Raw genomic sequence first — 26,377 nt, forward strand, 5'->3', positions numbered from 1 at the left:
ACTGTGAATTTATGTCCAAATTTTCCTTCTTATTAATTCGCACCCCCTCTCTAATAAAGTGACGAATTTGAAAAACTAACACTTTTGGGAAAGTAGTTAAATTATTTAAGAAAAAAGTATGGAATGTTTCTGTCTTTCATATGAAATAGAGTTTTGTCATATTTATTATACTATACTAGCCAAATAGCATAAAATGCCGTTACCATACTCACATAAATTGTTTGTGACGTTAGTTTCTTAAACATTTCTTTTTGATTTTTTTCAATTTATTAATGAGCGTGTCAACTGTGGTGCTTTGTGTAGTTTTCAAACAATTCGAATTTTCAACCAAACATTTTATAATGATTTACGCAATCACGTTCTAAAATTAAAGACTTACCATCTTCCGAATGTGTTTTTGATTCGTAATGCATAATTTGATTATTCTTATTGAAATATCCTTGAGGCGCCATCTATGATGAAAGGATAGTACCAGTATGAATGCCCGAATCGATTTTCAGAAAATTTAGTAAATGTAAGAAACGCCTCTGTGTGAAACATTTAGTGTTTACACGTTTGGAGTATATTTATAATAGCTGCAGTTTGTGGTTTTAGCTCATAATTTTGAATAAAATTTTCTATCAAAACCAATGGTTAATATGACAGAGAGAAGTCGGTGTTACATCATAAAAAAGTACTATAAATAGAACACCTTAAAAAAAATTCCCGAAGCGTGAGTATTAGTATACAAAAACAGTATGAACTTTAAAAAGTGCTCTCTATACTCAAATGAGTTAAAATCATAAACTGCTTTGAGTCATATCTTTTTAACGTAGCTGTGGACCATATTTTAAGCTTATTGTAGTTGTTACCATTTAATAGAGAGTATTGTTCATTCCACATGGTAACCTCGGTATAAAAGATCTCTTCAGAGTTATAGAATCTCCAATAACAGTATTAAAACACCTATATGGGGTCAATTTGTCCCTTAACTTACTTTCACGTGTTTTTCCTTTCAAAGCGGTGAAAAGGACAAAATTTATATTTGTCGAGTAAGTGTAACACAAGGTCCTACAAAATTATAGGATACTATTTTATGGATAAATTTTTACTGCAGGGTCTTCTTTCAAGTCGCAAAAATAATTTACTCCTTCCATTTCGCATTTTGTTTTTGTAATGCATGAGGTGATGAGACCTCGTAGTAAAAGTAAGTTTCATGTAGATAATGAAATTACTTAATTTTGTAGTACCTTTTTATATCGAGTACTTATATTATTTACTCAGGTTAAAATATCTTTTAAATCTATATTTGTACCATACAAATTTTAACTTATTTTCTTATGCATTACGTAATTCACTGTTAGAAATGAAATCCAGTATTTATTTAATATTGAGAGAGAGAGAAATGTATTTAATAAATTTCGCTTAAATGCCAATGTAGGAATTGCAATTTAGAATATGTATTTATTAGAAAGAGATAAGCGTATATCACGTTAGGTATTAGAAAATGTGTAAAAGAGAAAACTATATTGCAACAGATTCGAGTACGCAATGGATGTATTGTACACTCAAATTTGTAAATTATTTTTCGACGTTCCTTTTTCGTTTTGTTCAATATCTGTAATCTACGTGCATTTATGTTAAAATAAAATTATTTTCGGATAGATCTTTTTGTTTTTCTATTCATAATTAATATATTACCTCGATTCCACTGTGTGTGCAATAAATAACACATGCAACTTTGCAGTCGTGCATTTAAATTCAACTCACTGCCACTGACTTTCACTATCCAAGGTGCAACTTCCAGACCATTAGCTTCTGTTTTGAAGTCGTTATTGTGGGTATTATATTTCGTAGTCATCTATGAAGTGTGTTTTTTTTATAGCTAGTGACGGGTCGAACAAGTCCTGCGTCAGTACGTGCTTGTCCATAGTAATTGCCAGTGGCGGATTTGCAGTGTTAGCCGCCCTAGGCCCCAGGCCATGTAGTCAGTACCAGCCGCCCCTTTCTCAGGACTCATCATATACTGGTAGACTACGTAATGAATTTCACTGTCACTCTATCTATTGGTGGAAACTGCATGAAAATTTCAATAAAACTTGGCAAATAGATAAGTAACTCCACAAACCTTTGAGGTCGCTTTCTTTAGTACTCTGTACTGAGATTATCTGAGTAGATGCAACGTTAAAGTAGACCTATCGCGATTCGTCTATTCAGGGAAATAGACGAATCGGGAAAAACAAGTGGATCGATCGGGAAAGTAGACCAATTGTACCGAAGGGCTCAATTCGACTGTATGTTCTTATATTATTTTTTTGTTGGAAAGAGGGTACTTCAGAAGTGGTCCCATTTTAATTTGAAGAAAATAGTTACCGCTAAGGGTGGCAAACTAGGGGATGAATGACTTTTGAGGTCGGTTTTTTAGTACTCTACCGATTGCTAGTTCTGGGTGTATTTTTTTGTTTCTTTTTTCAAACAAGCCAATGTTTTGAGTTCTAAAGCGCACGCCACACCGCGAGCGAAGCTAAGTTAGCTTTAGCTCACGTAGCCGCGGCATATTTTCATACATCTGTTCACATTGCGAACTAAGCTAACCGAGGCAAGTCGCCTACTTAAGTTAGTAAGTAGTAAGTTGTGTGCAGCCATGTGAGCTAAGCTAGCTTAGCTTAGTTTCGCTCGCAATGTAGCCTGTGCCTAAAGGTCCCATTGTCAACAATGAAAAAAATTGGTTTCTTTAAAAAAATGAATTTGAAAAAATTTAAACTCAAGTATCGGATTAATCTTTCTTTATTTTCAGTTAAGCATAGAATAGTACAGTATCTCAAGTTCTCCAGTCCAATTTGACAATGAATTATGTCTCATCCACGCATCAAGCGGCTTACAGAAACAATTAAGTAACTTTATTTGGTGTTCCACCACGCAATTTGCAACAATTCAAAATAGCTTGGTTACACCCAATGTGTTTATATGAAATTAAACATACTTAAAAACTAAGATACATTTTTGTTCTAAGTGGCGAATGTAACATTTAACTGTTTAACAATTCCTCTTACAATTAATTTATAATTGTTTAATGTCACTTGTCATGCTGTTAGTATGATCTTATTGATTGTTATAATGGATTTTTGGTGATTTAAAAATTTATCAACCCAAACTTAACGTTTGACAAACATGCGATAAAAACATTAATAGCATATATTTTAAACGGCGAAAATATTGGGAACAAATATAACTATGCAACATCGATCCGATACGTGTGATGTACGAACAGAATACGTCAAACTACATCACCAATCGGGTTACATTGGAATGTTAACTAATTACATCTAAAGCGTTAATTTTATCAAAATACTGCTAAATTAAATACTTAATTTATGTTTAAACGATACAAAAATCCCCACTTGCGCAGGCGTCGAACGTGACGACGCGCAACGTAACGCTGCTAGATATTATACAACGCTTTATTGACGAACACATCGACAAAATACATTAGTATGACGACATCAATTTCAATAGACAGAAAAACACGTCGCGAAACATATCGAGCGGAGAAACGACGCACATGTGTATATATACTATAATATCGGTGCAAAATGTCTAATAGATAGGTACTACACACTATTTAGAATAGTTTGTGGACACTTGAGCTCAGCCGGCGCCCGCGCACCGCCACCGATTCCATTACGATAATATATATATTTTTTATATAATAAGTCTTTTTTTCTACATTAACAATAAATTTGTTATAATATTTTATAACCAATGTATGTACGAGTTATTTGTTTAATGTACATGACTTAAAATTTGTTTCAGTGCTCAATATTATTATTTTTTTTATAAAATTCGTTGGCTACCTAAACGAGTGGTGTTTAGCTATGAAGGACAACAGGGTCTACAGTAGGGAATGGAATATATTACACATCATATGGAAACGACAGTTGTCTCCGTGTTACTAATAAGATTTACACTGAATTTAATGTTCAGAGTCCCGCAGACGACTGTCCTTACCAAATAACGTTTATAATAAAACGAAAGCATAGGAACGAGGCGTGCCCTCTGCGAAAGCTGCAGACGATTTGGTGTAAAAAAAATTGCTACTAAATATATAAATATAAGATTTTTTTTGAGAATGTCGTTATATTTAGTTTATACATTGTGATGAAGCTAGTCATAATCAATGGTCGGAATAGTTTGTTTCAAATGAGTTGATAAATGTCTATATATAGACAAAAGCATTGTGGTTAAAACCGCCAAATGTTAATTAATAACTTTTTCGAAGTATTTCCGAAAATAGTTTTACGGCATCGTAGCACAATCTATAGCAGTATCTACAACATTCGCATTCGTTAAAACAATCTATTTATTGCTTTTAGCTTATTAAAAAATGTTTACTTTTGTGAAAGGTTTAATATAATAGTAAATTTACTATCTACTGCTTCTGCAGTAGAGCTCCTTGTGAAAGAGTTCGTCCAGGGAAACACTGCCACTTTACCTATTTCCGCCGCCAAGCAGTAATGTGGCCATTACTGCGTTCCGGTTTTGAAGGGTAAGGGTGCTGGTGAAATTGCAGGCACAAGGGACATGTTAACTTATATCTCAAGGTGACGGGCACGGTGGCAGTGCCCCTCAGATCTTTGCGATTTAAAGTTGTGAATGGCACTGCAACCGTTATGGACAGGCGTGTCGTTCACCGCCAGGCGCACGACTAATTCGTTCCATCACTGAGTATCATACAAAAAGGTTAGTTATGTACTGCATTTTTTTACATAGCGCATTTGAATTATTTTACGTTATCTTACGATGCAGTAAAACTATTTCCGGATATCCGGAATTTGGAAAAGTAATTAGTTAATTTTAACCACTCTATGTCACTCTTTGACATAGATTTATCTACTCATTTGGAATACTTCATTCCGACCATTGCTCATAATATATGAATTCATAAGGGTTTCATGAGTTCAAATTAGCCGCTGTTAGACCGCACGTTGGCCGCGCGACTGTCAGTTTTCATACAATTTCTGGAAGCGCTGCAACCGCGCGGCGGCCGCTCGGCGTTCGCGCTGCAGTCACGGTTGCTTGGTTGCAGTCACGGTTAGTGAGGCGTATTTATAGAGAATGCAAAACAACACCCTGCAATATGGGATAGCAGTTCCGCCAGTTATTCCAATCGACTGGATAAAAAAAAGGCATGGGATGTCTAAAATTTATTGACAATTTTGAAATAAAAACTACAACTGAAAAAAACATAGCGGGTGAGTCATTTTTAATACCTATATGTGAATGTTTCTTCGTCAGAATCCATTCCGTAACTGAGTCGAAAGATAAAAAACATTACTAAAAATTTGATCGTGCTTCAACAGCGCGAAGGTCGCACGGCACTGCGCGGTTATAGCGCGTCTAACAGCGGTTAATTTGAACGCACCCTAAATGCTGCCTAAAACGCGTCACGCATCGCTCCATGCTAAAAATTGTAGCTACGAATCTAGCTTAAATCTAGGGCGTCTAGGGAATACTCTAATTTGGATAAGGGCTATAATACGCGTCATCGGCCCGTGGGCCGGAAATTTTTTTACTACTTTTAATTCCTTACGTGCCTTTTCATTGAGCAGATTATCTGTCTCCACATATACATAGATACTGCTAATTTATTGCTGGAAAACATAATAATGATAGTTAACATCCATACTTTCCGACAACGTCCGCGTCTTTCGGATACTGGAAGCGCGAGCCGTAATTAAATATCCGCAGTTGTCGGGTTATACACTTATCAACACTAGGCCTTTCTCTTAGAAAGGATAGACAGACACTACCATAGTTTCAAAAATATTAAGTCTTATATAATTTCTTGTATAGTACATAATGATTAATTTATTTAATTATGTACATAAGAAGCGTTGTCCCAAAACTTATTGGGATAGTGATTTTAATTTTTTTTAGGAATGTGACGCCATCTTTGCTGCTTCCCTACCGAGAATTGAAGCTTCATTTCCGCCATATTTTCTTTACAATCCCGAGCACCTAACTTGGCAAACTCCGTGTCCAAAACGGTTCATAAAACTAATATAAAAGAGCTCAAGTAAACAACATTTTACACGTAAAAAAATACCAAATTAAAATAAACTTACAAATTTAAAAATACACGGTGATCATTCTGTTACGCAAAATTAATTAACTACTTTTTCAAGCCGAACTTTCCACAATCAGTTTAAAAATGTCAGCACTATCAATTGTAGATAAAAATAACGACTTTTTTATACAATTAAAATTGCCTTAAACATAATAATATCTACGTGCTTTACGGACGATAGATTTTCATTATTATAGCCAGACATCAGAAAATATCAAATTAGGTTAACCACTTTCCGAACAGAATGGTCACCATTTAATGAAAGTACCATAGTGTGCACCATTTTATTCGTTCTACAATTGACTAACTTTTTATTTCAAGCATAATTTCGAAGATTTTGTTTATATTTTTGAAAGAGTCAAAATGTGCATTTAACGACTAAAAAAAATGTTACATAAAGAGACAATGGAAGAATCAAAGTATTAGGACGATAAAATGTGATGGTTTGGACTTGAACAATAAGTGCAGTCCCTTTCCCTCCTTGCTATAACCATTAATGAATGAAAGAGATGGTTATATTTAGTTTTGGAAACGAGAAGTGGCTTTTAACATGTATTTGGATGCTCAGTGTGACGTATGTACTCAAAGCCTAGTACTTCTTCAAAATAAAAATACTATGTAGTACTTTACTAGGTAGTTTTTTTGTGCAACATTAATGTCCCGGCTGTCATTCACTTTCTAGAATGAATTTTGAATAACAAAACGAAAGTAGAATAGATAATACAATTAGACAGTTTAGAGCAAATGCTGCACAAGACAAACACAATATTCAAAATCCCACTTCACTCTTTCCGCACTATGTAGCAAATATAAATGGGGATGAATAGCGACTCACGAGTGAACATAGTCATGTATTTTTTGACGTTTCACTATGGAAATCCGTATCAAATGCGATTGTTGACCTATAGAAAAACGTTGAAAAATATACAGAACAACCAACTTAACTGTGATAATACTTGTTTCTCCCGCGTCTATGTAATATTAATTATATTTGTTTTTTTTGCGCAATCAGAGTTAAGTTGGTGGCATTGTTTGTTTTTATTCACCCCTGAGTTTTGTTTCATCCCATTACAAAGTGATATTATTGGAGGGCTTGGGAGTTTTTAGAGTTCTTCTTGCGTCAGTTAAGCGGCAGACAGAACATGTGCTGCAGCAGCGTTGGCTTGCGCGCCGGCAGCTCGGAGCACACAGAGTCGTAATCCGATGACGACGACTCACCGTATGCGTAAGCCTACAGGGTGGACAAATTCGCATTATTAAAAGAGAAATTATTAATCTTATTCGGTATGTTCCACAAATCCCCACTAAAAATTCCCACTGGTGTGTTGTCTTTGTCCGAGTTGAATTTTCTTCGCGTTCAAAAGCGAAGATAAGCAAATTGTTTTAAGAATATTAATTTAATATTTTAAAGAAAGTTCCAAAGTCAATTTTCAATATAAAAAAAACACAATATTAACCTGTGTAGTCATGTTGACGGGACATTGGCGCTGGTGAAAATTTATGGAATAATATTTAACAAGAATTCAGGATGGGACCCTGATGAGATTTTTTAGTGGGGATTTTTGAAACATACCAATTATTCCTAAGTGACGCTAAAGATACAGCGAAATTAATTTCATTTCAGATCTTAAAAATTTTTGTATGCGCTATAACAGATTTTTGTATTGGGTTTAAACGGCTTTTTTGTCGTCACAATTTTTCTTCGTGTTCTTCGATCTTTGTATCAAAAATAACTTTAAGAAACCAGAATTTAGAAAAACATTATAAGTAATTTTCATGTTTTTATTGCATGTCACTAAGTTGTTTGGCCACCATGATATTCAATTATTATGTTTGTGAAATTACTACACTAGTTTGTTATAAATATTAATACAAAAATCGAACACTTAGAAAAAGCTCCTCCGATCCGGCTGGATACGAAGCAACATCTTCCAGCAAACCGTGCCAGACGTTATGCCAACTAACCCACGGAGAGAACTAGCGGACCCTACGAACTTTTCTATGTGCTTGTTGCTGATCTTTATTTTTGGTTTTTAACGACTTTTTGCCGCAGCGCCATCTGTGAGAAATCTATTTCTGCACTCAGCCAGGTGCTCTCATAAGTAGCTGTTATACAAGAGTCTGTCGAGATGATGAGCGTTAACTTGATTCAGTCAACGAAATAGACGATCATTTTGAACGAATTCAAATTACGGTTAAAGATTCTTAAATAAAATCGATTGTTATAAGAAATTGACTCGGTAACGCATTAGGACATCACTAATTGAAGATGTCAAAAGTGAAATAAATGGTTGGAAGGAGTATAAAAATTACTGAAGTGCTACCAGACACGCGGGGCACTGAGTTTGACACGAGATTAGTGATAATGTCTCCACATCTTTGAAGAATTAAAATTCTCCGAAGCGATCTTTTCAAAAGCGATCTTAAAATATAACTGAATGGGAATATAATGCGTTTTGTTAGTGCAATGTTCACCTGCAGGGGATCGTGGTAGGGATGCAGCAGACAGGCGTGATGTCACACGCAGTCTTCCAGCGACATCAGGAGGGGATTAACGTACTCGAAGCCCTCGAACTCAGACTGATCGATGTCCGCGATCACCGTACTGCAATTCGAACATTGACATTATTATTGGTAATGCGAAATATACGAGACAATACAAATACACACAAGGGCATAAATACACGGAAAAACAAAAGACAACAGACGATAAAATATTCTTATTCGATCTTTTATTTTTAATTTCACGAAGTTAAAGCTACATAAAAAGTTACTTATTTGAAACATTATAAAATACATAATGTCACAATTTCTAAGTAGGAAAGGTTCTTTGTAGTTTGACAAGGTGTTTTAGTCCTTTTGACCAGGCCTTTACTTTTTCCTGTCCTTATCCCACGTTAGGTGGGGTCGGCACAATATGCATTTTTCTCCATTAGACTCTATTAGCCGACATTTTCATACTCACACCTCTTTTATCCATATCATCTTTCACACAATACATCTTTTCATGGGCTTTTCTTTCACCTTTTAGTCACACCTCCACATTCATACCTAACACTGTTCTCGTCACATGACATTTTTCCTTTTGACTAGGTATATCTCCAAAAATAATTTGAATGTCCAATTCGACGTCAACTATTACTTACTAAACCTAAGCCATTTCTTTTTTTGTCTGTCTATTAAAACTATTGTTTGATGAAGACGTTTCATAAATGTTCCGTTCAACGCGAGTTAATTTGAAAATATATTCTAAAAAATCTGTATCTGGCCTTAGCATAGACTTAGTATGTATATTTTAATTGTGATTGACTGTTGATTTTCTTTAATAAATAAATGCATAAATATGTAAAACGTATACATACTCGTTGTCGGGCGTGAGATGCACGGGTTCGTCGGTGAACTCTGGCGGGAAGTTGGCGAGGTCGCGTTCACCTTCTAAACGAGGCTTGAATGGCGGCACCACTTGCTTTTGCTCCAACTGAGATACAGCACAAATATGTGGAGTTAACACCGATAGATACATACACAAGTCCCTCGCTTTATAATATTAATATGTGTTTTATATCCTTCAGCGTTTTAGCTGTAATTATACAATATCCATAATATACTAGTTAATTAATATTTATACTAGTTAATTATACAATATGTTTTATAATAAAGGGTTTGTTAAAATTGTAATTGTAAATTTGTAAAATAATAACAACCTCGCAGAACCACATTATTTACATCACAAACAACAACTTTTGTTCCATGACTTTTTACAAAACATAATAAATTATCTAAAAATAAACTTTTAAGTTTTTTATGTATTATTTCACACAGGTATATTTATTTATCAAATGGACAATAAAACAGATAACAACCGAATTACAGTGATAAGAGTTAAATATAATAATAGTTCTGTATTCGATTTTAACTCCACTTATGTTGACACATCATTGTAAAGTAACAAGAAAGATCGACTGTTGACATTTTGGTAATAATTTCCTTAATTAATATACCGACTAATTTTTACTAAATACAAAAACGAAATGGGTTTGGGTGAATACCCATGTACTTGTTAAGCGAGTTACGACTCCTTTAAATATTCTGGAAAAAAATCCAAATAGTTTTTCATAGTATCTCGTTGTAAAGCCAGACACATTGATCCAAGACAATGGTGCCAAGAGGCTTATAGGCGACTCGGAATTAGTGGAGGCGAAGCTGCAGAGCCTTGCACACCGCCATACAGTTACCTGCTTATCGGTATTTTACAGGATATAATCACGGAGAGTGTGCGATAGAATTACACGTTTAATTCCGCCGTCCCCTTGCCATCATGGGCGACTAGGCGTAGGCTTGGGTTCCACCCCTATGTTGTGGATATTTCAAAGATTCGCACGAAGCGTTACGCTTCCACATTTATATGTCGAACGGCTATGGAGTGGAATTCCCTAGCTGCCGACTTGTTCCCTGAACGTTATAACTTGGGCCTTTTCAAGGCATGAGTGAATAGGCATTATTTAGGTGTGCTCCATCGTCGACCTGATCATCACTTTCCATCAGGCGAGATGGAGGTCAAATGTGCACTTATATTTTTATTAAAAAAAATATTCTCATCAGGGGATTATAAAAGGAAATGTTATATTTATACATTCGCAGGTTAAATGTCTTGCTAGGTATTGGGGAATTACGCCTTATATGAGAGAGACGTCGCTTTACAAAGCCGAAATCAGCCGATCGTCTTTTTTCGAATATTAATCAGAGCGTAGAATTGATTGATTGATACTTTATCTCATTTTATTACATATCTTATAGATTAGACAAAAATTATAAATTTACTAATAATCTAGTTCTCACCATTTCCCATTCGATGCTCTTAAAGAATGGATGATTAACGATGTCAAGAAAACCGTTCTCGCCGCAGCCGAGCCGCTCCACGGGGTTCTTGTTGAGGAATCCCTTTAGCACCGACGCTGCCTTCACTGACAGCGATCGCGGTATACGGATCGTTTTCTCCAGGATCACCTACAATGCACAATGTATATATGTTATATGAAGAGGTTTTTCGTAGTCATACTTTTTTTTTTGGCGACTTTAGCTACCCAAGGTAAATGGGGAATAATTTTGCCAGCATCGGGTTTAACGACACACTTATTTTATAATAAAAACTAGTGAATTGACTCACTTACTACAGGCCCACCACCGCTTCACTGAGTTGGTTCCTAACTAACTGCCTCTGTGGCCGAACGGTTACCATGCCACGCAGAGGTCCCAGGTTCGATTCCCGGGCCGAGAGAAATATTTGTATGGCCTACATTTATTTCTCTCGTGAGTTTGGGTGTAATTTGTGGTTGTCTATGTGTGTGTCCATGGCACCCGCGACAAAGGGTTTCCCTAGTGCGGGGCTATGTTGATTGTGAGCGTGAGCGTTCCCGAGGTACCCGCGCGGTGTGGGGGGAGTGACAGTTTTTGTTTACGTAACATTTATGCTGCGCTGCACACGGGACAGTTTCAACAAGTTTCAAAAAGTGTCAAATGGCTAGTCTATTAATTTATATATTTATATATTTCAATTATCAATGAAATAGTTTTTTAAATTATCATTTCACATAACAACAATTGACTAATTTGGTAGGTAGGCACTTTTTTCAAACAAATTGTGATTGAATATCCCTTGTAGACAAAAACGAACACAGAAAGCCGGTTGACAGATCTATGCATTTCCACAAAGCTAATTCATCAAGCATTCTCAAAATTATTAAGAGTATAAATACTAATAAAGCGCCTGATCTAGATTTGATACGAGCAATTGATATTAAAAAAATTAGCCACAATATTGCATCAACAATTGCTAAACTAATTAATACTAGTATAGAGAAGAGAACTTATCCATTAGGGCTTAAAACTGGTATTGTTAGACCTATTTTTAAAAAGGGTAGGAAAACAGACTATGATAACTACAGACCTATCACTATTCTCCCCACCATCGATAAAATTGTGGAAAAATATGTATGTCACCAAATTCATAAATTTTATACGGATAATAATGTACTTAACAAAAATCAGTACGGGTTTCAACCACGCAAAAACACAACTCAGCTCCTAACTGCTTTTACCAATCTCTTATATGGTTACCTTAATGATAAAATGCAAGTGCTCGTAGTGTTCATAGACTACAGTAAGGCATTTGATACACTTCGTCATGATGTGTTGCTAGAGAGACTTGAGGACTGCGGTGTGAGAGGACCTTTGTTAGGCTGGTGTGAAGACTATTTAAGTAATCGTGCTATTTATGTAAAAGTAGCTGACGCGATGAGTGACAGGAAAACAGTAAGTGAAGGAACAGCCCAGGGCTCCGTACTGGGCCCCCTACACTACCTGTCCTACGTAAATAATTTACCACATATAATACAACATAGCCAAATTTTCCAATTTGCTGACGATACTTGCCTAGTAGTGGCTCATCATGATCTGAAAGGCGCCCTTCATAAAATGCAAACAGATTTCACTAATCTGGTCAAATGGTCCCACGATGCAGGCTTAGTACTAAATGCTGATAAGACCAAACTGATTTATGTAAGCTCGAGCCAAAATAGGAAAAACCAAGAATTAAAACTCATTGGGCATAAACATGATTGCTTGCACAGGGGAAATAGCTCAAGCATTTGCGACTGTCCAGATATTGAGCTAGTTAGTAGTCACACCTATTTAGGACTTATAATTGACGACCGAATGAAATGGACGGATCATATAAACAAGGTGTGTGACAGACTTAAAGCCTTGTTGTCCAAATTCTCTATAATCAAATATAAGATGCCTTTCTTGACCCTGCTCAATCTATATAAAGCACTTGGGGAATCGATCATTGGATACGGTTTAAGCAGTTACGGTTTAACTTCAAAGACGCATCTGGACAGGATCTATGAGCTACAGATACGGTTATTGAAAACTATTGTTCCTGATAAAGTTAAATATCAATTTATAAATAACAACGATGGTTTATTCAACTTTTGCAAAGTATTACCAGTTCATGAAAATGTCAAATATTGTATACTTGCTGAACAGTACTTTGTTAAGGATTGGCAGGTAATCTATAGCGGAGTCATAAGAACCCGTCGACAGCGCGAGGGTAGACTTGTAGTGCCGTCTTATACCAATCTCTACGGCAAAAATAAGCTGAATGTCAAAGTACCTTCCCTAATTAATGAGTTGCCTAAACAACTAAAGGAGGAAATTAATGAAAGAAACATTAAGTACAAATTAAAGGAACACTTCTTAAATAAGAAAAAAAAAAATTCAATGACACTACAGAAAGTCCAAACTTAAAATAAAACACGCTATATCACACATCTTTCGATTCCACAAACTTACCTGACAACTAACGCACACTAAGACATTACACAAGTCACATTGCAACGACACTATCATTACGCAGGTCGCACGCATAGGATTAGTATATCATGATCGCACGTGACATCATACCATTCACTCACACAAACACAACATACATTCATCATTTTTCTTTTTGTTATTGTTAAAACCGCTTAGCGATTAATCGTCGGTATTTAGAAAAACTTACTTTAGTTTATAAAATACTGTTAAGTTTAAGATTATGAATTAATAATGTAACAAGTTATCATAAATAAAATAAAAAAAAATCGTCTCTACTCTAGTTATAGTAAGTATATAATCTAGCCATGAAATATGTAAATTAAAACATTTTTTATCTAAATTAAACTTTTTTATAGCAATTTTACATACCCCAGACAATGGGACAATTTTGCCGTGTCTTGTTTAATGTCATGAACGAAATTACGGAAGTATGCTGACGGGATATCCGCGACGAACTACCTGATATCGTCGCAGCCATGCTTTCACACTTTTTTTACAATAAATATAACGGTGACATTGACATCTCCAGCTTTAGTCTACAATTCTTCAGAAGAAAAATGATATTTTTGAACGAAACAATAGGTACAAACCTATCGCCACAATAAATTTTAACATTTTTTTCAGCAACAGATACCATAAAATATGTAGAAAACTTATCAAATATCTTATAACCATTGTTGTTAGGTGCGTAAAGTATTTTCGTTTAGTGACCTACATAACATATTGAATTTCATAATTCTTTTTCTAATCTTTAAAACACGGCTTATATAATTAAGAGCCAATGTTCAATAAAAAATAATTTGTAAGGTGAAATATAACGCCGTCCTCAAAAATAAAATGGTTATCAGATATTACTGGTCTAAAACGCTTTGAAAGCTTATTACGGTGCTTGATGCCGGTTTACTTAGATCTCTCTGTGGTAATAACTAACCTGGAAGAGATAGTCCTCAGTGTTCTGGTCAGGATTATCAGCGGCCTGTGCAATATCGAACGGTGATCGTCCAGCCAGCATCTCGTACGTCAGCACTCCAAGAGCCCACCAGTCCACGCTGAAGCCGTACTCCTCTCCGCGGAGGATCTCGGGAGCAATGTAGTTCGGAGTGCCGCAGAAAGTTGATGTCGTGTCGCCAGGACGGACTCCCTCCTGAAAATTAGGAAAAAAAAATTAGTAAAAAGGAATAAATTAAATTGACCGAGGACCACGGATAACTACTACGTTAGTCCCGTACGTACGTGTTGGGTACTTCAACTGTAGTCGCGTGATCGATGACGAGAAGATGTAGACGAGCTGATAAAATGATTAAAAAATCAAGTTCTTATCGCGATTTTTTTTTTTTATAACGCACACATTCAACATATTGGAAATTACATATTGGAAATGAAACTATTTTTCCATATTATCTATAGTCTAGATTTGTTTAGATACTTAACTAAATATAAACAATCTTGATACATCTTTTTATAGAATATACATTACTTTTTACAGAACATATACTTTATAAATCAATAAGTATGAAAATAGGCATGGAATTTCATATGAAGCTAAGTATTTGTATTTTGTATTTGAAGGTAAGTGAAAATCATTTTATAAATGTTTATTTCATTAAGTAGATATATCAAGATTGTATACATTTAGTTAAATACCTAAACAAATGGACTATAAAGGCGCCCGACTAAGCGAAGAAAAACTTTCATAGATTTCTCGTAGATGGTGCTACGGCCAAAGAGGCTTTAAAAACCAAAAATGAAGATCTGCAATAAGGACATAGAAAAATTCGTAAGGTGTGTTGGTTAGGTCCGTAGCTCAGTAGGGAGAGCGTCAGGCACCGTGTGTTGTAGGAGTTCGATCTTTGTATTAATAATTATAACCATCGAGTATTTAACCAGAAATAGAGACGAGATGTCATTTAATTTGTTTGAAACTATTCTGCCATATCATTATTATGGCGACAACTGCGCTCCGATTGGCCAGTCCGAATTCGAAACAATTGACGGGTGTCGTCAAATCGACCAGTTAACTTGAGCTTTGCTATAATGGACGAATATTGCAAAATAACATATTTAATTACCGATGAAATTTGATTCCGTTTGTTTTGTAGATAGATGTTTTGCTGTTTTTCCTTACACCACCGAATGGAACAGCACGCCATTGTTAGAGATATTATCTTTATTACAATAAATACAAAATATTTTTGGAATATACGAAGACGTACACACAGGTCAGTTGTTAGCGTTGTCTATATTTCAGTGCGAACTAGAGTTGATATTTATATGTGATGTATCACTGATGAATCCTTATTTCGTCTCTATTTCCGGTTATAACAAATTATTCGAGTAATTTCACATAAAAAAAAAAAAAAAAATTATTATCGTGGTAGTAAGAACGTCGTGATATTCAATGAACTGAACATTTTTCCATATTCAAAAATAATAAACACGTATTCAATCAAAGTTTTAAGAGAAAACTACTTTAAGAATTATGACATGTATTTTGACTATTTACATTTTATTTCTATGCGAATGAAATGCGGGTGGGTAATTTGAATAGAATTTTCTATTGAATTTAGTAGCAGTAGAGATCCATGTAAAAGAGTTCGCCCAGGGAAGTACCTTTTATTTATCTATTTCTGCCGCCAAACAATAATGTGAGCATTATTGCGATCCGGTTTTGAAGGGTAAGGGAAATTATAGGCGCATGGGCCTTGTCAACGTATGTCTCAGGGTGACGGGTGCAGTAGCGGTTTCACCAAAATCTTTGTGATTTAAAGCTTCAACATGATCAGCTTCGTAAAGATATAATATTCGGCAATCCTTTCCATTATAATGCATAATAAGATTAATTAAGTCTTTTTATTACCTTCCTTATTTTTGGTTTGTTCATATTAATTCTAATAATTTATTGGTAAAACTTCTTTGGTAATCTGTTCCTATTGCACTGATTGTTAACTTCTAACTTGTAACGAGGAAACATTGATTACCTGTGATACAGAGCCTAGTGCATGAATCAAGACCAATTCTCTGTACGCGATATACGCTGGAACAAGTTGTGTCTATAGTGTTGTGTAGTGTACCTATTTAATTTCTTTTTATTATGTATCTACCTGCACAATTCTGTTGTCAAATAAATGTTTTTTAATATTTTTTTAAGTGACTCTGAAACTGTTATGGACAGGCGTGTCGCTTACCACCAGGTGCTCCCTTGTTGGGGTTTTTGGGTAAATTGTATGATATGAATGAATGAATGACAACCACTGAATAATTTATATTTCAATAATAATACATGTGCCAATCACACCAATAATCCGGTCTCAAACTAAGAAATCCCCTGCACTATGAGTACCAGAAACCCCAGACCAGAACCAATTTAGAAAACTTCATTACCCAAATTGCTCCAACCGAGAATCGAACCCGGGATCACAAAGTAAACCTAAGGTCGCCGAGGTTGTTAGAATGAATTAATGGTAACCTTAGTCCATTTCTTTCTTTGGTCCAACTTACCTTGCACATGCCATAATCCGTTAGCTTGATATGGCCCTCGTGGTCCAGCAACACGTTGTCCAGCTTGAGGTCGCGGTAGATGACTCCACGTTCGTGCAGGAAGTGCAAAGCAAGCGATATTTCCGCCGCGTAAAACCGCGCGTGCTCTTCGGGCAGTCGCCGTTGGCGTTGCATGTGAAACCTGAGCAGTGGGGGAGGTTACTTATTATCTTAAGAGTATTATATTAGTATATAACTACTTCAGCCTGAATTCAAATTTTTCCCGTACTAATACGGTTCATTTTGCTTGGGTCGAGTGGCAGGGACACTGGCTTTATATCAGAATTTATTTTTTCACAAACGTAATTAAAGCCATGTGAAAAATGTCTACCGTTACCATTGACTTACAATTATATGGACGTCGGGTCCGCGCTAAAAAGTGCCCGAACTTATAGGGCGTTAAAATCGTATACAGAGCGTCATTCACGCTTTAGTCTTCGTTTGTTCGACTGACAGCGAAGCAAGCAAAATTAGACAGTACTGCGATGACATTACAATTTAAATTCAACGTTTTAGCTTTTTCATATTCCTTTACACGTCACTACGTTTAAATAGGTTGACTTCGGACATTTTTTTCGTGGTTTTTGTATTAGACCCGTCGTCCATTTATTTGCAAGTCAATGACCGTTACACTATACGTGTTCTATTTAGTTTGGTTGATATAAAAAAAATCATTCGTTTATGTAAAGTACCTATTGTATTGAATACAGTAGTTTTCTTGTAAAATTTCGAGGCAAGGTTGTGTTTTTTTCCATCGTGAAAATTTTTAGAAATCGTGTTCTCACACCGTACAGTAATCAGTGTATATATCCTCATAATTTTACTATATATTTTTTCGAAAGGGATTGGATTGAACACTTTTACTATATGCGGAATCAACCAAGGCCATTTGAGACGGTATAGACTCTTAAACAACACTCGAATATTAAATAATACTTCATGATAATTACTAAAATCTTTAAATAACAATAATTGCCACCAAAACTAGATGGATGAAAGAAACTTGAAAATTATTCAGTTCTGGTTTTTTGTACAATGCACATAGAAGTGAATCGTATGAACTGATTATTGAGTCAACCAGTCAACTCTTAAGAGAGTACTTGTTAAATATTTCGGTCATTTTATTGCTGACGCTTTCAAGGTTGACACAGATATTAGAGAGAGCATTAGCGGTACGGTGTATGTAACACGCTGGTCTACAGGTTTGTTGGTTGTAGTAATTATAGTGCATTCGCGTTAAGAAAATAGTGACTCATCAGTGCAACTGCCGGGTAAGAAGGGTGTATTCACAGTGGAGTGAAATTTCAAGAAGTTTTAAAAATAAATGTAATTAAGTTTAATGGATTTTTTTACCGTTGTATCCAACCACGCTTTTGTCTTCACATGTCCAGCGTTTACCCACGTTTCGTCAAGATAGTAAATGGTATAATTAGCCTCTCTGTATTCTTTTATTTGCCTCAGATATTTACGCCTCCATAAAACAATATCTTCCCTTTTTTTTTATAAGCTAAATTAACACTTTTTAAATCCTATTGTTAATCATTCTACACGAGTGCTCTTTGGAGAGCGTGTAGCGGAATTACACTAAAAAATCGCTGAATACTCTCCGTATTCAATATAATAAGGAATTCAGGGTGCTGTTAGGCTTTCCCCGTTTAGCAGTGCATCAGGTATGTATGCAAACGATTTTTATGCAATGATTAGAAAAAAGACATCATCCTTACTGCAGAGGACTAGGAGCAACTCTAACAGTACGTAGCCTAAAATGTTTAGTAACAAATTGGTGGAGCCTATGTTTGCATATTTTATTGTTGTGCTGATGTGGTACGTCAATTAATGTTTACAAATAACTGTTTTGTGTATTACTAACATGAACATATGATGTCTAAATAATATGAATTTTTTTCTTTTTCCCTTCTATCCCATGATTTTTTGTTCTTTTTTTATTTAAAGGTATTCTACGAGCAAAATCGCTACAGTAAATACCCTAACGTGAGAGCCACGAGACGCGACGCTCCTAGAAAATTCGCTTATTACTACAAGCGTCAGCTTCGGGCGTCAATTATAAAAAAATATGACTTTATTTATAAAATATTCGCTACGAACTTGCACGAGGGTTACGCGAGTTTTTTGCCGGCGACCAGGACAATTATACGAGAAAGTTCCGTAGTGTGCCCGAAACTGTCACTCCGCGCGTCAGCGTTTGTAACAAATTATTTTGTTTTTGTTTGTAGTTTATTTACTACTGATAGCAAATAGTTATTAATTTGCTACAAATACTAATAATTTATTATTAATGCATATTTAAGTATATTCCACCAAAAATATTAAACAATATAACATTAGTAAAAATAATTCTACTTGAGTTCCTCCCACTACGGACGACCTATCTATCACCGAATTACCAAATTTTGTGAGTGTATTTTGACGCTTCGGCGAATTGACGCTTCAACCATGGCGATATTTTCGTGGCCGAGACGTTAAACACAAAAACCTCATTGTAGCTCAACTCACATGAGATCTCCACCCCTGACAAACTCGATAACGAAGAACAAGCGGCTTGGCGTCTGGAAACAGGAGTGCAGCCCCACGAGGAAGGGATGGTTAGACGCCGTCTCGAAGACATGCTTCTCCGTCTGCACCCAGTCGATATCCTCGTCATCGGTTACGAGCGCCTTTTTGATTACCTTCATGGCATAGACGCGTTTCGTTCGCTTCAGTTCTACCATCAGCACCTGTAAGGTACATATATACAACTTTTCATTCTACTTCTTATTTATATGATAAAGTATTTTTTTTAAATTAAGGAGGGGTTTCTTTTAATTAAAAATCGTCTATTAATGTCTTCGCTTAATTTTGACATCAACTAATTTATATAACAATGTATATAAAATGTTACATACACCTAATTCTGCCTTATTGTAATCTAGACTATAAGATACTTCCTTTCTTTCTTTCGTTCACACTCGATAATGTAAAAAACAAGTATACGCGATTTAAATCCGGAAAATTGTTTTATTTCCTAGGAGAATACATATTTTAAAGTACGCGTTGTACTTGTTAAAATGTATATAAATAAAATTTGATTTTGATACTAGTAAACCAGCTGTCAAAATAAGAATGACAAAGGCATTAGTGATTAGTAATCGATTAGAACGTCATAACATTAACAATTTAGACATTTTTGGCGTAATTTTACCTTTTTTCACAATTTATCGACAAAACTGGTCGATAACAACTACATGACTATTCAAATATTATGAAAACTGGCGACCCTACACATGTCATTTTTCTCCGATCATACCATCGAGTATATATAACCAGAAAGAGAGAGGAAATAAGGGTCATTCGTCTCTGGCAACCCATCAGGCAAATGGGCCTTATATCACTTTCAAATATCCACTATCGTTTGTGCTGAAATCAGTACAGCGCCAACAACAGTCCTGTGTGTACGTCTCCGTATATTTAAAAAAATATCTGTATTCATTGTAATAAAGATAATATCTCTAATAACGGGGGCTGTTCCTTTCGGTGGTGTCAAAACCACAACATCTAATTATAAAACAAATGGAATTACATTTTAACGGTAATTAAATATTAAATATGTAATTTTGGAATTTTCGCCCATTATAGCAAAGCTCAAGTTAAACTGGACGATTTGAAGTGAAACAATGAACGACACCCGTCATTTGTCACCGTAATGATTTGGCAGAACAGTGGTCAAACTAATTAAAATGACATTTCGTCTCTATTTCTGGTTATATACTTTATGGTTTATACCTGTATGCGATCTGTGCAGTACTCATAAGTTCAAATGTGGAAACACCATGAGACCACGATCAGTATTTTGATCCATCTTACCTTGGCATAAGAGCCTCGTCCAATGACCCTGATGAGCTCGAAGTCGTCCAGCGAATACTGGCGCTGCGAACCAGGCTCGAGGTCCTCGCGCACCACCGCCGGCGGCGCTGGTGGCGTTTCGGGCAACGGCAGCTCTGGCTCCGCTCGAGACCTGACAATCACAATAACATGTACGATCTAATTGGTGTTGTAGAATCCTTTTAAAACCATGTAACTGTAATCCGTAAGAGCGATGCCCCACGGGCGCTGCCAGTGGGTTGCGTCGTCGTAATGCTATGATTTCAACGCAACGTATCGCAGCACCACTCTCCGCTTCGTCTCCTGGCCCCTTGTTTTTAGGCTATCGCTATTGCTTCACATTGGAAATCAAAGAACTATTGTTTTCGAATCTAATTATTGTTTCTTTAAAGAAACCAGGGTTCCGGGCCCTTTACAGATCCCATGGGCAGGGCAGACTATATATATTTAAAAGAACAGGGTATTTGTAACAGACTCTGGGAGTGCAATTCGTTTATATAATGTTTCAAAAACGTTTCTCACCTGACAGAGGAAGCGCGACCCAATGTGCTCTCTCCATTTGCGTCATCCTTGACTGGGTCAATGGGGTCGACATGCTCGTTGGAGCACGGTTTCTGGACCAGTTTGTGGCACTTCTTGTGGACCAGCAGCTTGCACTGGATGCACTTGAAGCCTTGCCGGCCCAGGCCCCAGATGCGGTCTTGGCAAAAGGCACAGAAGGCGCGCTGGAATGTTTAAATAAAATCATTAAAGATTTATATTGACTACATATAGTTGCTGTGAATGTTGTAATGTGAACAAATTACAACACAGTAACAAAATATTAACGATTTGTTTAATTCTTCAAATTTCTTAACATACGAAATGATTTCCTTGTTTTTAAATAAAGTTATATAATATCTTGTCATTGGCTCCAACGAGAAAAGCCAAAAAAACGAAAAAAAATTCAAGTGTGATAATAATAATTTTGCTAACGGTAAATATAAATAATATAATAATTATTCTAACGACCGTAAAAATATTGAAGATGACCAAAGAGATTATAATTTTGCACAGAAAACACTCTCAACATATTTGTCCTCGTTCATCTGACCTCGACGACCACGGTGACCCAAAGGTTTGCACTATGGGCGCTGAATGCGGAGGTGCCGGGTTCGATTTCAGGTAGGACCAATTTGGGAAATGAACTTTTCTAAATTGGTTCTGATCTGAGTGTTTCGTGTAGGAGTGCATTGCGTCAATCTGAGATCCATAGTATATATCTCATATATCTAGTTTGGAGACCAGGTATTGGTGTGGCTGTCTAGCACATTATTATTATTATTATGTTACGCTCTTGAACCAATAGTGAACTTAGAGAATAATAGTGAATTTAAATTTTCAAATTGCAATCGAAGTTGGATATTTTGCCGTAACAAATATCTCATTAATTCAACCGTTTTCAAGGCTTCGAAGGTTTTCATGCAATTTTGATTTCCTTCATTTTTGTGATATTATCAGTTTCAAGTGAAATAAGTATTACTTACTCTATTAAATCGCTTTGCCTGGAAGATGTGTCCATTAACGCGGTATAATTTTCGCCACCGCCGCGCTCCCCTCCTATATATGCTTCCTGAAAACAAAAACAATATTTTCTCTAAGTCAAAACAATAGAGCATGAATTCCTTTAACTAGGCGTTGTCAGCAAGACCGTGACTTTGAAATGTTCTCGCTAATTGGCGCCTGGTAATGACGCCCACCAGGCCCTAATAGTAGTCATGATAATAGTGCGCTGTTCATACATATGCAAAGATATTGAACAAAGCATTTCTGTTAAAGGAAATTACTTTTGTCATTCCTTTCCTTTATGTTTTGCGCATCCTGGATAACTATCGGTGAATATGATGGCAAGCATCATGCCAGCGATACGCTAAGAAGAATAAACCTTATGAATAAAGAAAAATGTTCCTTTCCTCTATGGAGAGAGTTCAGGCTTCTTGTCTATTGACTTCATATGTTTTCCAAAGCTTGTGAACTTTGCTCGAAATTCTGGTCTCATCACGATGTTCTCCTTCACTGAATCGATAGTAAACATTCACTAATATTGGCAAATTCAAATTGATTTGCTTCATAAATTTAAACCTTCTATAGAACTGTCAGATGATTTTCGACTTCCTATGAAACAAGACATTTGCACTACATGATTAACTTAACCAACACAACAGTAATCATTTAAACAATATAAAAAAAAAATTACGTGTACTCTAGTTCGTTACTAAAAGGGAACTGTTCACAGAAATAAACGATAAAATATACGTTACATTACTATCTTATCATGGATTGATCAACAATTATACGAATTCGAATCAGTTTCTAACAAAAGTTGATAAAGGTTAAGTTTAATACATAAAAAAACCAGGTATAACATTATTTATTTATTTAAAGAAATTGTTTGAAAGGAGAAAAATTCGAATGCCGAGCATTTTGCTCATAGTTTAGGGATTGGAAGCTCATATTGTAACTAATTATGATGGCATATTTTGCCACTAAAGAAGTATAAACGAATTTCCAAGTTCGCTGGATAGTGAACCTGGAATTAATTTCGGTTTTCCGGTATTTCGGTACAACGATTTCCCGAATTTAAGACCAGATAACTTAAAGTGGCAACATAAAGGTCGGGTAATGATTATTCTGAAAATAAATCTTTCAAAAAGTTTGACATATTCTTTGCAATGGCAAAATCAAATGCCATCGATCATTTTATTTTAGATAATAGTATTGTTATTGGTTTCAGAATTGCTTCTTCAAAGATATCAGTGTGTATGATTCAATAGAATGCGAGATTTTTTTTGTAGCAATTTTTATCTATACGGTATCTTTCTTGGGAAGGGCACGCATAAGTACTTGTGATATGAAATCATGCGGACTTTTCGATTTGAAGATAAACTTACTCATACATTCAAATCTAGCCAATATATTTCATGAGTTTCCTGGAATCATTAGTCAATACCGGAATAGTCTATACCAGAATTACGGTGTACAAAATGTATAAAGTTGTTTAGATAAAATGATATATTGTTTTTTGTTTATTTACAGTGGAGATAGTTGCTAACGACTGCGTTAATTATTTGATAATTTCGTATGGCAAATTGTGCTAAAAACGAACTTAAATTTGCCATACAAATCTTTCTTGTTATTATACTGGGTTATTTGTAAAATACTAACAACCTCGCAGATCTATGTTACCAACATCATAAACGACAAATTTTGGTCCATGATTTTTAATAATTCATCACATTTTACTAGAGATGAAAGGGATAGTGATTTGGACGGAGATCGGATATCCGGCGGACACCTTGGCCGGATAGCCGGATATCCGGTCGCAACCGGTTTACAGCGCGCATCCCCATGATTGATTGATTAGTGAATGATTGCACTTTCACACGATTTGATTTGTTGTGGTCACTTGGTTTTTATAAAAACGATTAATTTATTTGATAATATAAACAAATACATAATACAACAATGTTGACAGTAAAAAATCGCAAATTCGGCAATATTTTATTATCAGTGCTGTTTGTTTGTTGTGCCGAATGCAAATTTGTCGCGGTGGAGAAGGAAAAAAGCAATTACATCATTCTTTGGCTATATTAAAATTTCTAGTTGTTACAAGTATAAGCCTAGTACTTGATACACCCGTTATTATTTTGTTTCAATTGTATATCATTAATTTGGTTGTGATCTAACTAATTCTAAATCTTGATGCCAGATTTGCCATAAATAATTTTTTAATCTACTTACACGTTTCATTATTGTAGGTACACATTGTATTTGAAGACAGATCAAATCGATCGTGAACGCAAGGATCGTATATCGTAGAATACGTAGGGCGCACTATAAGTTTCCGGAACTGGCCATTTACATACACAATATTTAAAAAGTAATTACAAAATTCGAAAATGGAACTCTTTGGCTGTAGAATACAGTTTGTTTCAACTGACTGTCACTTGTTTTTACATTGTGGTGGTATTTTAGAAATTGGTTGTCTACATCACCATGGATTTAACTCGTGAAAATTTTCGTAGTATGATTTTCTACGACTTTAAGCGTAATTTAACAGCTCAGCGGAGGTTCGCTCGGCTTCGAACTGCTTTTGGCGATGAAGCACCATGCAAGACAACTATTTATAGCTGATTTGCAGAATTCAAACGCGGTCGTGCGAATCTCAGTGACAAATTTCGTGACGGTCGCCCGTCCACTGCTGTAAACAACAAAAACATGATGCTGTGCGCCATATGATTAAAACAGACAGGCATGTGACATACCGTGAGATTCGGGCATCTTTAGGCATAAGCATGGCAATAGGCATCAAATACAATCAATACTACACAAACATTTGAGTGTGAAAAAGCTGTGCTCTCAGTGGATCCCACACAATTTGACTGAGACTCGAAAAACGGATCGTGTCACTTGGTGCAATGCCATGCATACCAGATTCAATGAAGGGGCGTCAAACTTGGCGTGGGACATAGTAACAGGTGACGAAATATGGATATATATAGTTACGATCCCAAAACAAAGCAGCAATCGAGCGTATGGGTCTTTCGATGAGCCGAATGGGATGAGCCGAAACCAACCAAAGTGGCGCGCGTGTAAAATGCCTCTAAGCGGATGATTGCTTCTTTTTTTAATAAAGCTGTACACGTGGCTACTGTTGCTTTGGAGAATCGTTGTACCGTGAGTAGTGATTGGTACACGACCATTTGTTTGCAGGAAGTTATTGACAAACTCCGTAAAAATAACCGTAAACGCCGTATCATCTTGCACCACGATAATGGAAGTTCTCACACGGCTAGAGAGACAAATGGATTTTTGAAGGTGAACAACGTTGACCCAATGAGCCACCCCGCGTACAGTCCCGACCTGGCACCTTGTGACTTTTATTTATTTCCAAAAATTAAGAACCAGTTACGCGGTCAACGATTTTCATCACCTGGAAGAGGCTGTCGAAGAGTATGAAAAATATGTTTCCGAGATTGTCACGGAGGAGTGCCATAAATGTTTTCGAAATGAGCTCATTCGTATGAAAAAGTGCATTTACGCTAACGGAGAATATTTTGACAAATAATAAATTAATTTCTTTTTTCTTATTCATTCCGGAAACTTATAGTGCGCCTCACGTAGAACCAACATTTAGCACTTAATGCCGAACAACGGTATTCATTCACCATAATTCACCTTTATTGAGATTACTAAATTTACAGATAACCTTATCTAACTTCATAGTTCTTTCAGTTTCAACTAATAAACAGATTCAATCAAAATTCAAATAAAAAACAGGATCAACAATCCTGTAGTTGCTGTTTATCGTATTATTATCATCTTTAATCAATAAATTCATTTTTTGGCGTACTGATTATGATTTTTTCTCCATTTGAAACATCCGGTATCCGAACGGATATCGTTCTACTATCCGGTATCCGGCCGGATAGTAAAAATAGG

At 35.8% G+C, this 26,377-nt stretch overlaps 1 protein-coding gene across 5 annotated transcripts in view; it reads right to left on the reverse strand.

Moving 5' to 3' along the window:
* Positions 1-7,100: 7,100 nt before the first annotated feature.
* LOC113231558 (atypical protein kinase C) overlaps positions 7,101-26,377 on the reverse strand; it is a 491,714-nt gene continuing 472,437 nt past the window's right edge. For all 5 annotated transcript variants that reach the window (XM_026465889.1, XM_026465884.1, XM_026465886.1 and 2 more), the window contains 10 exons: positions 22,423-22,508; positions 21,419-21,621; positions 20,879-21,029; positions 19,532-19,752; positions 16,979-17,159; positions 14,412-14,624; positions 10,946-11,113; positions 9,469-9,584; positions 8,582-8,711; positions 7,101-7,337 (listed from right to left, as the gene is read on the reverse strand). In XM_026465889.1, coding sequence (XP_026321674.1) covers positions 8,624-8,711; positions 9,469-9,584; positions 10,946-11,113; positions 14,412-14,624; positions 16,979-17,159; positions 19,532-19,752; positions 20,879-21,029; positions 21,419-21,621; positions 22,423-22,508 — 1,427 coding nt within the window. In that variant the 3' untranslated portion in view covers positions 7,101-7,337; positions 8,582-8,623. The remainder of the gene's footprint in view (positions 7,338-8,581; positions 8,712-9,468; positions 9,585-10,945; positions 11,114-14,411; positions 14,625-16,978; positions 17,160-19,531; positions 19,753-20,878; positions 21,030-21,418; positions 21,622-22,422; positions 22,509-26,377) is intronic.

Source organism: Hyposmocoma kahamanoa, unplaced genomic scaffold (assembly GCF_003589595.1).
Source record: "Hyposmocoma kahamanoa isolate Upper Pololo Valley unplaced genomic scaffold, ASM358959v1 65, whole genome shotgun sequence".
NCBI lineage: Eukaryota > Metazoa > Arthropoda > Insecta > Lepidoptera > Cosmopterigidae > Hyposmocoma > Hyposmocoma kahamanoa.